Below are 15,027 nucleotides of genomic sequence, written 5' to 3'. Positions count from 1 at the left end.
GGCTTTTAGTAGATGGTCTAAACAACTTACAAGCGACAGCGACTTACAATAAGAAGGTAAAACATCAAATGCAGAGAGACAGTGTAGTGCCTCAGTAAACCAAGAACGTAGCATGAGTCTAAACAATATATCGCACCTGATTCTGAAGATATCGCCCCTGCAGCTGATACATGAAGGCAGCCTGTGAAAGACAGCCACAGAAATAGCAGGGTTGAATGGGCATAAACAAAACAAACCCTTAGGTATCATACATGGGTATACTGGGAGTGAACACGACTCACTGGCAGAGCTGGCATGAAGATCATCACATAAAGCTGGGCAAGTCTTTATGGCAGACGGACATGAAGGTAAGTTATGTTAGTTAAGTTAGGTAAGTAATGACAGCAAGGACATGGTACAAAGGACATGTACAGTAACTTCTGAACTACATCTATGCCGTTTATTTGGCAAACATTGTATGAAAGTATTAACAACTTGCAGTGTGGTTCATTTTAATGCTCTGTCAAGTGTAATGCTGACATGTAACCAAAGAATCCCAGATGTATTTTTTATAGACTATATATTATAATCTTACTTTATTTTATGACATCTTATCAAATCAAAGTCTTTATCTGCTCTGGGTGTTGGGGTCAGAGAGGAGGATATAAGGTTTCTCTGCAAATGTGCTGCCGTATCAACCATTACCGGTTATATGGCAGCTAAATAAAAACGTCTGGGTTTCTGAAGCTACATGGCAGCTAACCAATCAGTGCCACTGCGTCCTGAACTGGCACCGTGAGTGAACTCACGGTGCACAGTGTGTTGGTTTGTTTACTGATGAGTGAGAACATGAGTGTGTGCGTGCGTGCGTGTAGGAGGCCTGACCGGGCGACCTCAGGGCTCTGTCTGACTGCCAGCAGTATGGGCTGGGTGTTAAGGAGGAGCGCCCAGCAGGGGAAACAGGCGAGCAGCAGAATGAGAACCCCTCTTTGGAGAATCACTCCTACACGCTTCAGGTTACCACTCCCATAAGTCTGCATGGAGGAAATGTAGTACCGTCAATATGTGCCAATTCATTTATAGAACTTTTCAAATAACGCAAGATAATGACGTGAGTTACTGTGGGTATGCTTGCATCAGCTACGTTGAAGCAAATCGATTCCTCAAAAACTCTCACCTCGAGCGAGTGCGAAAACATTTATTTTATCACATTGAGGACATTTTTATTGATCGGACATATCCTGCAATAAATGCACCACGTCTCTGTACATGTGTGTGTGTGTGTGTGTGTGTGTGTGTGTGTGTGTGTGTTGTGTATACATCTGTAATCCACGTAACTGGAGAACCGCTTGCCCCATCGACTTCAAATTTGACACACATTTGAAAAAAGGTGTTTAATGTTATACACCTGTTTTTTAAACACTTAAGTCCTATATACTTTGTCGTATGACTAATAATTGCATGTTGCACACACACACACACACACACAGTAGAAAACTTAAAAAAATTACTAACTAAAAAGAAAAAAAAAAGTACGTAATTTATTCTAATTGTTATTGCAATTTACGCGCTGCGTTCGCTTCCCGTGTTTGCGCGTCTTGTTTACATACCCACAATAGGGATAGCAGTGCAAAGTGGGATGAGTTTGATATTAAAGTGAGTATGAAAATGAATACAAGATTATTATATTACCTGAGATATTAGAGTATCACAGGCGGATGCCAAACCAGAGCCAATGGATATACCAGTGACGTTAATCACCTAGATTGAAACAATCATTTTAAAACAAACATCTGGGTGGACGAAAAAGAAAGAAGACAAAAAATAACTGTCCAGGCACAATTAATGCATAACTTCAATTATATTTCTTCAAAAGCACAACAATGAAAGATTACAGAATGTAGTTAGACTACATGTGGACCTGTCTCCATGTTGGAGGGCTGACATCAAAGGGAAAGACTAGCTTATCGTGGTCAAAATATACCCGAAACACGTGGCCTACACATTGACATTACCCACACATTTGCACTCAAAGGAGCACAATGCATATACTGTAAGCTCTCAAAGCATTATGTGTTCCACTTCCATCCATCCATCCTTCTAACAGATATGTACAACTCTACTGTTGTGACAGAAACCAGCCAACTCCAAAATGTCCATTTTGAAATGAAAAATAGGATTTTGTCAGGGAATGAAGAAAACCTTATATCTTTAAAACAAAGTAATACTGCCTCATCAAAGTTGGTATTGTGACTTTATATATTGTCAAATACTTGCATGAGAGGGGGTGGAGTTAGCTGCTTTAGCAGACAGTTTGATGGTCCAATGGAGTTTGTCAGAAGCAGTTTTTAATACTTTTCAGTAGTTCGATAGTTCAATAGTATTTATTGATTTATGAAAAAAATGAAAAAAAAAAAAAATGGAGTTAGCTGGTTTCTGCCGGACAGCGACGATATGTTCATGTACTGAAAATGCATTTTTGGCAATAAGAACACGTATCAATGAATCAATTTGTCTTTTTTCCCTACAGACAATCCGAAATATGCTGTTGATCTTGTAAACAGCGCCACCACCCTGTAAACATTCTACAATGTGAGGTCTCTACAGGAACAGATGTAGGTCTCTATAGGAACAGATGTTATTAGACTGTAAGCCTGACAGGCTGGAATGGCTTAGGGTCGACGACAGAGTACAGCATCTTGCAATGGGTCTGGTCCACAAGATTCGATACACCACCAAGATACCCATGTACCTGTCTAAATACTTACCTTAATGTTAACGAAGTCCACAACCACAACACCAGAGGGAGTGCAACAAACCATGTGCAACCCAGATTTGGCACAAACAAGGGACTAAATTATTTTCGCTCTTATGCCACCAAAATTTGGAACGCCCTACCAACAGTCATTAAGATATGCAATTCGAAACTGGCCCCCGTAAAATCGGAATACACCCCTTTTTCCCCTCACTGTATATGTTTATTTTCCCTTTTTACCTCCTTTATGATGAATTCCTGTTCTGTTCTTTGACTATATAGAAGTGTCTATTTGTACGTCTCTAAATGTTTTGACGAATTGAACAAGGTGGACCCTGTTGTAAACAAGTGTAATGCTTTATTGGGTCATCCACTCACAGTTAACAGTCTTTGTATTGAGTTGTGCTTGAAATGTACTGTAATTCTGCAAACGGTTAATAAATATTTCAATCAATCAATCAATCAATCAATGTATACTGAGTTTCCTTACAGCGATTGCCATTGCCACACCGGCAAGCTCTGTCTTGCCTAGGTGTCCACAGAATACCATGCTGACGAAACCCACCAGGAACATCATCAACTGTGAGACCACCTGAAATACAAAAGGAAACTCAATGACAATTCTAAACCGTGTTAATCATCCCATTTTATTTTTCAGTATCTTATCAAAGCTGTATAAAGTATCACAAATCACGATGCATGGTACAGTAGCATGGTTGATTATACACAGAACACATACTTTCTTAAAAAGCGTGTATGGTCCAAATGCTGTAGATATATTGCATCATCAATCAATTCTGTTCTGTGTACCACAGAGAACGATACACAATGACAATGTTCCTTCTGGCACTATAATGCTTCCAAGCATCATTTGGTGTGTAATGATCATACGCTACTGTATGGTTATGTTTGTGAACTGAATGTGTTATCATGGTTGGTGTAGGGCTCTGCTGCTAAAACAGAAAGACATGAATATCTCAGAGAGACATCAAATATCCTCTTCCACCCAGTATGAAGTTTATGACAGAACATAGATGATTAGCTAAAATGATCATGTTCTCTTGTCTATTCGGTCCAGTTAAGGATATAGTCTGAGGCTTAAAACTTGGCAAAACATCTTCAGTCACTCATTGACAAATCAAGTACGTTTGTGGGGCTAAGGCACACTGTAACCCATCGCTTCTGCCGTTGGTACGGGCTTGTGAATGTTGGTTAAGAGACACAAACAGGCCTAGTGTGTACAATCATAATGCAAACTAGACACTGTCTGAGATAATAACGACATTAAGAAACACTAGGAAAAAGGACGTTTTTCCTTTAATATGTCAGACAGACAGACAGACAGGCAGACGCAAATAAATTGTCAATTGGTGGTGAGGTTTATCTAACTGTACACATAGCTGAGATACATACTGTTTTTATGTATGTATGTATGTATGTACAGTAGATGATTCTCCACAAATTCAGGACATAGTTGTACTGAAGTTGTTTTGTATTGTATTGTTTACTATTTATTATGATCCTAATTTGCTGTCAATAGTGACAAAGGCGGAGGATACCAATAGGTTACAGAGTAAGTTGAGAGTATTATTTGCTTTCAATGTGCTTATACAGTATGACAGATTTGATATAGCTACAGACATAGCAGCGAGGTGAGCAGGTCAATACGGGTACTGCTACGATGATAAGATAATATCGAGTCGGATTATGAATGTATTACTAATAATGACATACAATCTTAATTAGCATTTAAACCCTAATTACTCTAGTGACATCCAAAGTAATTCTTACCACTGGTCCTGCTAGCTTTAAAAGTTGAACTATCTCAGTCTTGTAGTCCACGGGTATCCAGGCCGTGATGCATTTAAGGCATGGACCATTCTTATGAGTACCAACATCCGTTTGTTCAATTTTAGTCTGTCTATTTACTCCATTGGCAGTTTTTGTTGTAGAGTCGTCCATAGTGGAATGGGAATGGTGTCTTCTTGTACTACTTGACAGAATAGTTAAATTCACCATCGATGGATGAGCCCCTTCAGAGGTTGTCGGTGTGGCTGGAAACTGTTTATGTTGAAATCTGTGTAATTATTAAGTCAAGATGCCTGCCCACTGTGTTTTGTTTCAGTGAGAGGCTTGGCCAACCAGCACACTCCCCCAGCAAACGTTGGACCTACTGTATAGGCTGGGTGAGAATTATTGTCTAGCGGAAAGCACAGGAAGTGCAGAGCTTACAGGAAGTTCCAGTAGGCTGGACAAAATGCAGCCCTGTACTGTACTTAATGTAGTTCTGCATGGTTATATCCTTTTGGTAGTAGTATGTTTTCCAGGCCTTTTATTCGTTCATGGGATGGGGATGAAACTGAGAACAAGGTAACTTTGGACGTTGACACAATGGGTTTTTTCTCTGCAAATTGACAGCAAGTTCAGAATGTTATCGCATTGCCTTAACCACTAATGAACCTACGACATCAGCTATTTTTGGTTTGAATGTTTGTATGTACTTGAGCAGTACATACGCTTTTAAAGATGGAATGCCGGGATTTTTGTACTTTTTCTGTTTTGTATGTGTCTATGGAACTCTCGAATAGACCCCCAGGTGTGGTTATAATATTAAAATATGTCTTCCCCGTATAGTTTTTGGTTTCTTCCTAAAAGCTGAAAGCCTTTGAGTCAAAAGGCTTAAAGGACAACTTTAGTTTTTTTTTCAACCAAGGTTCATGTTTTAGGTTGTTATTAGAGAAAGTAAAAGATGAGGGTTATTTTTTTTTCCATTTGCTGCTTTCTTTCGTTTTAGGAATTTTAGCTCTTACAAAATGTTATAGTGTTTTATATTTGTATTATTTACTATAGTCCTAATAAACCCCAGGAAATGACATCTGGCCACAGAAGATCACAGGATCTACTGAAGTAGCTGAGTAGAAATACTTACGGCGTCACCGCCTTCCCTTCCTTATTCTATGAGAAAGACTGTTTATTCACCAGCTGACTGTTATACCTACCGACTCCTATAAGGGGGACACCTGTCGATATCCCTACAGCTAAATACCACCTACCTGAGTAAAAAGTCCCGCGACGAGGTCCCAGCGATGAAGACGACTCCCCCACTCCACCTGCTGGAAAGGAAAAAGCATGAACTTCGTGTTGATCCACCAGTTGATACCCGAAAGAGAGAAAAGAGAGACCTTATTATTTGTCCAAAAGAGCTGTGAATAAACATGTATTATTTCTGCATTCAATTCTGTCTCCTGGGTTGTGTGTACACCAGTCACCACAGACTATTTCCGGCGAAGATATCTGGTATAGAGCAGAGGTTCCCAACCACTGGTACGTGCAACACTGGTTGGGAAGGGGGGGGGCTCGCCCAAAAAAGAAGAAAAAGGACAAATTATATTACTACAGGTAGTTCTTCTGACCAAGCAATTGGTTGAAATAGGCTCACCAGTCACGCTGAAATGAGCATGGCAGCACACCTAGCCGTTAATAGAAGATTTGAGAACGGATTAATCACATTAGAAACATCATCAGTTGTGCTGAACTGCTGATTAGTGATTAGACATAGTGTTGTCAGAGCAGCAGCATTATTGGCTTAGGAATTAAACAAAAAGGGCAGGTATACGCTCCTGTATTTTAACATCAGTTATTATGGTGGTTACTTGGAGAGCCAAAGTACTTGGAGGGGGCCTAGTATAGAACCCTGGAGGACTCTGGAATTAAGTACTGTATAGGGTTTAAGTCTCTCTCTAGGTCGTCCTCAGACGAGCCCTCCTGAGATCAGATTCTAAAAATGTCTATTACATCCTGACAGTTTCATTTTTTTTTAGATTTTTTTTTTTGCGGCTTACGCCTTTTATTGATTTTTTTTTTAAACACTTTATTTATTTTTTTATTGATGAATAAATGAAAAAACATGTGTACATTTTGTTGTATCCGACATGTAAATATCCCCCCCTCCCCCCCAATCAAGGACAGAACAAGACAAATAAAACAAAGACAGACAGTACAAGACAGTAAAAGTAATTAGTAAACTAGTTTTGAAAGTACTAATGAACATAGTAAGAAGAAAAATAAATAAATAATAAAAATAAATAAATTAAATAAACAGCATTTTCCATCAGGGTATGGTATCTAGGTTACATACGTTGTATCCATCTTTCAGTTTAAATAGTAAATTGCTCTATATCCAACTGTCTACTTACTGAGGGCCTCCAACCAGAGGTCGCCCAATGTCAGGTTTAGTGTGAGGTATCAGATTGTACAAGGGAATATGGGTTTAAGTGAAAGGTATACTTTCTACAAACTCTATGAAAGGGGTCCAAGTCATAATGAATCTATCTTTAGAACCACTACGGTTGTACCTTAGTTTCTCTAGGGGAATCATGGAGAGGACCTCTTTGACGCACTGTTTGAACGAGGGAGGTTTCCTTTTATTGATTTTTAAGGGACAGATAGTAGGCTGACAGGAAACGGGAGAGAGATGGGGGGATGACATGCGGTAAAGGCCGTGTCGGGTTCGGGAGTCGAACCCGCGGCACACCGCGACTGGATCACCAGTCCGGTGCCCAGACCGTTACGCTACGGCCTGGGCGACAGTTTCATTATTAACCCATTCTGACCTGAGATCAGATTCTAAAAGTGTCTTCGATTTTTCAAAAATAGCAGACCTACAAGCTCGTATCGCGCCACTCGGTGGCGCGATATGAGCTTGTAGATCTGCTATTTTTCAATAGCTAAAGCATAACATGATGCCAACACCAAAATGGGTGCCCGGTCAGAATGGGTTAAGTGGTTGAAACAAGATTCTGGGAACTTAGATTAGAACCAAACATGCAGGCCTTGGGACCAAAAATGTAAATGTATGTTGCATAAATTAACTTGCTTCCATGATGCTGATCTGGCAAGCTGTACTCATTGATTATCTATGAATTACTAGCTACAATTCTATTCAGTATCTTTAAAGCTTGCAAGATTAAATATGAATCTTTCAAATATAAACGTTTATAATAGACCCTTGTTGTCCTGGAGACAATCAATCAATCAATCAATCAATCAATCAATCGTAATTACAGTCATACTATATATAAATACCTAATTAGTCCTTCTCAGAATGTTTGAATCTGAAAATGACTTTTCTGCACTGCAGCAGCTGTGGCGTTGGGTGACGTCCAGTTGCCCGGTGTCATTTGTCACAACAACTGGACAGTGATTTAGTGGCCGTGGTGGCAGTGACGCGTTTTCCTGTTTGAGGCTTCTGACTATAACTAGCTGCCACTCCACTGCACTCAATGAATGAATGAAGGGTGCCTGACAAACATTACATCATATGGATCTCAGGATCCACAGGGGAGAGTGTGGCTATGTGGGGCAGCCTGTGACTCTGCACGGTTTCAACCCGATTAGAACCTCATTGACTTTCCATTAGAAAATAAGTTAAATAAGTACATATTTTAATAACTAATGTGAAATAAAACAATATGGACAAATTAAAATAGTGAAGGTACAGTTATACTTCTGTGGCCTACTGGCAGCGTGCATACAACGTTTGGTGCATGGCCCATGGCGTTTAGCAAGATTAGCTTCAAGACACACAGACACACACAAAGATCCTCCCATAGATGCCTATAACGTCTTGCAGACTCATGCTGTAAAAAGGATACCTACCGGTATTCTGAATGTTATTTGATATGGATGACAGAAATTGCCACAATGTAAAAAGAAAAAGGCCTAGCGTAGCCACAATGCACACCCAAACAGCATCAATAAAACCTTGTTGACTAAAAATTCACTGGGGCACTCCTTACTTCATCACATTCAAACACTATTTTGTCGCTGGAGGGTGGAAATCTCATTTGTCCAAAAGAGATTTTTTATTATGATAAAAAAAACATGCCATCTCTTGGCAACGATTTGCATTGTCGGTGGCTCAAAGGACAACAGCATGCGACTCTCATTCATTCGTTTGTTCGCCACATCAGACATTAGTTTGCAAACATGTCGTGTGTTCCGCAAGTCGTCAGACACGGGGGGGCCATGGCAGCGTGGCAGAGAGCAGAACAGAGCAAAAGGGAAAGGAGAGGAGAAAAGATGATTTGCGGAGGCCAATGAGAGAGAGGTGGGTGGGGGTGGATGAGCGAGGGGGCGAAACCTAGCGTAGGCTCTCATTCATTTTACTGGTTCAGTGATGCAGCAAGGCCCATCAGGTCCACACACTCGCGCACGCGCACACACACACACACACACACACACACACACACACACACCCCCCACAAAAATGTATTCCTATGTCCCCCTCCGACGCAACGCACCCAGCCCACACGGTTAGCGCCCCTCCCTCCACGACCACGCACACGAGATCACAGACACGTAAATACGCTCCGCCAACCAGCGGGCTGGCGCCCGCCGTGACGTCACACTGCAGTTCTCCTCGGGCTCCACTGGATGACAGTGGCAAGTTACTCTCTCTCTCTCACACACACACACACACACACACACACACACACACACACGATGAGCCGCCATTCATAGTGGCAGCACTCCGCTCAGTGTTTTGTATATGAGAGTGTATATTCGCACACGTCTGTTGTGCTCGTGTGCTTACATGTCCAGTCAGACTGGCGGGTGGGGATGGATTATTTGGAAATCAGAGGGGGTTAGAGGGCTTTTAGTAGGGGGGGAGGGGAGGGCAGGTAGGCTGGTTGTTTGATGTAGGCAACAGATAAAGATAAAGGAGGCGGTCGTTTTGGTTGGGGGTGGGGGTGGGTTGCTGAGGTTAAACAAAAAAAAAAAGCACAGAAAAAAATCTCAAATGAGAGGAAATTTATTTTGAGTCACAGCAGATTTGGTGAAGCAAGATAAGAGCTGATGACGGTGGTGGTGTGATGAGGATTAGGGTGGAGGAGGGTGGTGGGGGTGGCTGGGTGGCAAGGCAACGTTTGGAGAGAGTAACAGGGAGGGGTGGGTTGGTGTGGGACGAGAGGGTGAATGGAAGAAGGGCTTTTGGAGGAGGGAGCGCATGTGTGTGGATGATGTGTGTGTGTGTGTGTGTGTGTGTGTGTGTGTGTGTGTGTGTGTGTGTGTGTGTGTGTGTGTGTGTGTGTGTGTGTGTGTGTGTGTGTGTGTGTGTGTGTGTGTGTGTGTGTTTGTGTGTGTGCGCGCGTGGGCTGGAAATTGTGTGTGTGCGAGAGACAGAAATTGGGGGCGTAAAAGATGAAGCGATGGCCGGCGTGTACTGTATTCTGCTTGTCAAGGAACAGATGTGTGGCAATGTAAAATCAATCAGTCAATTTAACTCTTTAAGAATGCAAAAATGGACCTGCGAGGGTCCAAAATGTTGCAGTGCTGTCACGCGTGCAGAGAGAGAGAGAGAGAGAGACAGCGAGAGAGAGTGTGAGGAAGAACAACTGATGAGAATGAAACAAAAGAACTGAATCTTTGATAGACAGAAAAGAGAGAGAGAGCGAGCGTAGAGGGAGGGGCAGGGCACAGATGAGGAGGGGGAACAAGGGGAGAGATTGAAAGGGTGCCAGGGTCGATGCAACGCGTTCCTTTTGCCTTCCTTTTGTTGGGTTGGGATTTGTGGGTAGATTGGTGTCGAGGGGCTTCTGGTGCATGAGAAAGCAAGGCAATGATGACGCAGGGGGGGCTCGCGCCGTCTGCGCAGACTGATAATGATGATGGTTAAAATGATAATAAAACAATAATAAGTAGCTTCTCATGGAGCCCTCAATCGCTCGCTTGTGACGCTTGCGTCACAGATTATCACACATGACACACTGTGTTGGACACACAGGGCTATCTCAAATTGGCAGTGCTTGTATGTGTGTGTTTGTGTGTGTGTGTTTGTGTGTGTGTGTGTGTGTGTGTGTGTGAGTGAGTGTGAGAGAGAGAGAGAGAGAGAGAGAGAGAGAGAGAGAGAGAGACATGGATGGTCAATTATTGGAGAGGATGAGACACAAAGAGAATCTATTAGCCATGTGTCAGGACTTTTGACAAAAGGGGTGAAAATGAACATTCATGCTTTATTTAAGGAGCTGACGTTATAAGCTTTTGTAATTTTATTCTCACACAAAGCAACAGGGAAGCGATCAAGAGGAAACAACCCTGCCAACCAAATTTCTTTACCCCCTTTTTCTGGGAGGATGTATAGACTATAGAGCCTTTGACCTGCTCCTTCCGGCTAACATTCGCCGCTGTCACGTGCCGCTCCAGCCCGTGTATGAAGCGCTATGACACATATAAGTGGATTCATTTAACAAAACTGTTCATAGTTTTCAGGCACATGGGTAGGATACTGCACATACTGTACCTAGTTTCATAAGAGCAAGCTCTGTCCTAGAATCCTCAACATCAAGGACATGAAAGAAATCATCCAGCATACTTACATGCCAGCATAACTGTGATACCTGATTGGGTCCTTGTTTGACCTGCTAGATAATATTGATCTGGCCGATTTGCCAACATTGGTATCCCTTTACTTATAGGCATGCCATTCTTGGTGAAAATGTTCAATAGTTTTCAAATTAATTGAAACATGGAAAAAGCCACAAAGCTTCGCAACACAACGCTTTGTGACCTCGTAGATCTGCTATCTTTGAGGAATAGGGCTTAAGTGGTTAAATAGAATATTTATCGGTAGTCTAGGACTACACTGTAGGACCAATCCAAAATCGTGAAATCGGGATCAGCATCAGACTCAAACTTCTGGCATCGGTCGGGCTCTGTTTCAAGGGAGCAGCCACTGATTCCACTGCGCTCTCAGAATACATTGGACGAGCTTCACTGAGCTCCACCAACCCTGATTTCCCTACCCATGACTCATCTGGCCTCCGAAACAATGCCATGCTGTGGTGCTTCTGTCCCGTGTGACACACTAAGGGACGACTTTTATTCGGCTCTAAAATAGGAGTATGAATCGGCCCTTAGTCATACAGCAACTCATACAAATCGGTAAAAGAAGTTTGTGTGTAGTGGGTAAACCGACATGATCCACATGCCCACATTGCTATGCATCGTTCTCCTTCTAAAGCCCAAACCACGCCAAAGGGTCGAGGCGGGACGAGACGGTTTTAGCGTTCGTCCCCAGTGGTGTGTTGATACAGTATGTCCTGTTGCACGTCGACCCAAGTCCACCAAAGTGATTCAACTGGTTCAATTCAATGGCCCAAACAACACCAATGGGTCGCCATGCAATGATGCAACTCCGCACAACCGTTTGGTTGCAAGGAGTTGCACGGCGACCCATTGGTGTGGTTTGGGCGTAAGTGTTACGTTACATTACATATGTACTGAGATTGCAACAAGCAGCCACATACTAGCCAAGGCTCAGTTCACCAGGGATATCAGCACAGATGAGAAGTTACAACACAGCTCCACCACAGGTATAGAGTTGAGTTTGCTGTGTCGACTCACTTACGACTCAGTGAGGCTAAACAGCTGACATGATTCAGAGAACACGTTCCTACAACTCCCTGAACAATATGCTTCCGTCAACCCTGGCTAACATGCACAATGCACATGCACATTTGCACTTATTTCTGTCCCATTAACCTGGTCAACCAAGCTATACTGACCAGTCCACATGCACAGCTCTGCATCAAAGAACACAGGCGTTTGTCAGGTGAAACCTAGCCTGACCTAAGCAGAGACATTTCTGGCCTAGATGGGAGGGTCGCGTCTCAGAAAAGCGCGCACCCTGATTGGATCTCATCGATCTGTCCGTCACCCCCGGCCCCTCCTCTCCCCCCTAGTGCAGCGCTACGTCACATCATTTAGAGCGACGCCTACGCGGAAGGGTTGACTCCCACTTTTAGACTGGTTCAGCCCACGGCTTTTTCCAGGCTTTCATCTTTCGCGCAGACGAAATGAAAGCCTGGGTATCGAGGCTAGGTGAAACCTGACAAATGAATTTGTCAAATGTAATGACGACTTTGGCTGCGGCATGAAGTGATGCGCTATGAGCTTGTATAAAAAATTTAAAAGCTTGTAAAATCTAAAATGACAAAGCTGGAGCCGGTTTTAAGAAATACCGACATTATTTCCATCAGTGCAACTCAACATTCCATTGGATTCCAGTGGGTCAGGACACAAATCAATCCTCTATAGAGCGTACCAAAATCTCCTTGAGGGGGGCGTCAACATATGTGTCACGTGGTAGCGGCCGCCAACCTTGTTGGCTTGTCTGGTTTGTTTACATTGAGCGACTATCCGGTGTGCTTGTATACGTTATTTTTTTTAACTGACCTCACAATGGTGCAGACTTGCTCAGTAAATAAGTGCCACAGCAGGTCACGTCGAGGGAATGAGCCTGAAAACGGAATTAGATTTTCAGCTTTCCAGCATGGAGACAGCATCAAGGAACCCAGATTGACGAGTTTACAAAAAGATGGCATGGATCTCGGCTGTACGGCGCATGGGCGCAGAGACATAACGTACAACAAAGTATCTAAGCACAGCCGTGTTTGTTCACGACATTTTCCTTGTAAGGTATTTGGGCCCGACGTCCTTTCTATCCATCCATGTTGTCGCCAAGAACGAACAGTATTTACAAAGATATACCACCGTCACTCTATTCTGAGTGATGTGGGCTAGAGTTTAAAGCCCACAAGAAGGCCGACGCTAGCTTTTCAGACGCCGCCCCCTATCTTGGTGACGTAGACGTCTTTACACCCTATAGGGCAGAGAGCAAACGATGGTGTCTGCCTCTTTGACAATGTTGCTATGGCAACTGTAAACATTCCATTAGGTGCAGTATGATTTTTTTGCACCTGATTGTTTGTTTCCACTTAAATTACACGTGACTTAACCCATAGAATTAAAATGGATGAAACCCTTGCACGCCTGGATGTGCACGCACGCACGCACGCACGCGCACACGCACACGCACACGCACACGCACACACACACACACACACACACACACACACACACACACACAAAGTGGGGAGGGGGAGAGTGGCCATTTTTCAGTGCTGTTTTGTCAGTGTGTCACATTGTGGCTGTGTAGGTCCATTTTCTTGTGTGGACAACCGTGGGTTTGAACTGGACATACTGTAGCAAACAAGCTTCTTTGCCCACAGCTGAAGCATAACAGTAGCTGTAGGCGGAGGGAAGGGTAACTATGTCTGGCCCAAAGACTCTCGCCCACATGAACGCTGTCAGGGAGAGAGGACGTATGACAGCATGAGCACAAACTATCAATGGAGACGGAATGAATTAATATCATTCGCATTCGCGGGGGACATGAAAGCAGAGAGGAGGAGTTTGGGGGGAGGCAAAGGGGAGTGATGAGTGATTTGATGGGTAGGGGTGATGAGGCTTGAAAAGAGGGATGAAGCCAGAGGGGGCTGATGAGAAAGCAGGTGTAGATCGGGTACAGGTTTAATGCAAAGACTGGTCAAATGAACAAGATGCTCTCCACAGTCAAATCCACAATAATTTAACTCTGGGTCTATATTTGGTATATTTGGTATATTTTGTAGACTTGCTGAATTATAAATGGATACATGAACACTGAGGATTTCACTCTATCCTTTCAATCCTCACTGGTGAATTCAAACAGGGCGATATATACTGTAAAAACAACAATGAAAAGGTAAAGATATATACTGTAAAAACAACAATGAAAAGGTAAAAAACACAACATTATTTAACCCGTGCATACCATTTTCTCAGATAATTCCAAATATGAACTTGAAATGACCATGTGGCAACGGATTTGGTGGGTCCTCATATTTGATCTCATCACTGGTGGCAGAGTCAACAATGCAGCGGTGTTGATTCATTGATTTATTTGAATTATTTTATTATTTCTTACTGTCCCGCAGAAAAAGGTTTAATGACCCCACAGCAACTCACAGTTTACCCAAGCAGCCCCCCATAGCTCCGTCTGAACGAAAGGCTGTTACTCACATCAGGGGATATTCATGACACAGGGAATCAATACAATACAGAGTCTTTTCAATTCCATTCAAGCGTGTTAAACAACAGGGAGCTAAAGCCTAAAATCCCCCAAAGGGTTTAAATGGGGTTAGCTGTCGCTAAGTCGCCACATAGCCTTCGTAACCCTTTACAAAAAATCCCCCGGAATAAAATATTTCTTGTATTAATTTTCGAGAAATAATGTCAAAATAATAACACATTTTACGCCAGTGCCGGTTTTTCTAATTTTCTAAATCTCTTGGATTTCTGCTATCCAAAGAGCTTTTTTTTTATTCTGCTACCTCTACTCATTTAATCGTTCCATTGTCCACACTGCCCACGCACAAAAATTGGGCACTTACTTTTTCCTGACAATGTGC

General features: G+C 42.7%; 2 protein-coding genes across 2 annotated transcripts in view; one reads left to right on the top strand and one right to left on the bottom strand.

Moving 5' to 3' along the window:
• LOC310877322 (multidrug and toxin extrusion protein 1-like) overlaps window positions 1-15,027 on the bottom strand; it is a gene marked incomplete at its 3' end in the record, with an annotated part of 69,599 nt that overhangs the window by 7,176 nt on the left and 47,396 nt on the right. Inside the window, exons 4-9 of the mRNA XM_083791142.1 lie at window positions 5,788-5,847; window positions 3,225-3,326; window positions 1,672-1,740; window positions 865-1,013; window positions 282-324; window positions 137-181 (exon numbers count right to left, since the gene is read on the bottom strand). Of these exons, the coding sequence (XP_083647268.1) occupies window positions 137-181; window positions 282-324; window positions 865-1,013; window positions 1,672-1,740; window positions 3,225-3,326; window positions 5,788-5,847 (468 nt within the window). The remainder of the gene's footprint in view (window positions 1-136; window positions 182-281; window positions 325-864; window positions 1,014-1,671; window positions 1,741-3,224; window positions 3,327-5,787; window positions 5,848-15,027) is intronic.
• LOC310876386 (ferroxidase HEPHL1-like) overlaps window positions 1-15,027 on the top strand; it is a 260,954-nt gene that overhangs the window by 216,046 nt on the left and 29,881 nt on the right. The window lies entirely within an intron of this gene.

This window comes from Protomyctophum parallelum, assembly GCF_964188405.1.
Source record: "Protomyctophum parallelum genome assembly, chromosome: 1".
In the NCBI taxonomy this organism is placed as follows: Eukaryota; Metazoa; Chordata; class Actinopteri; order Myctophiformes; family Myctophidae; genus Protomyctophum; species Protomyctophum parallelum.
This window is presented reverse-complemented; position numbering and strand designations above follow the sequence as displayed.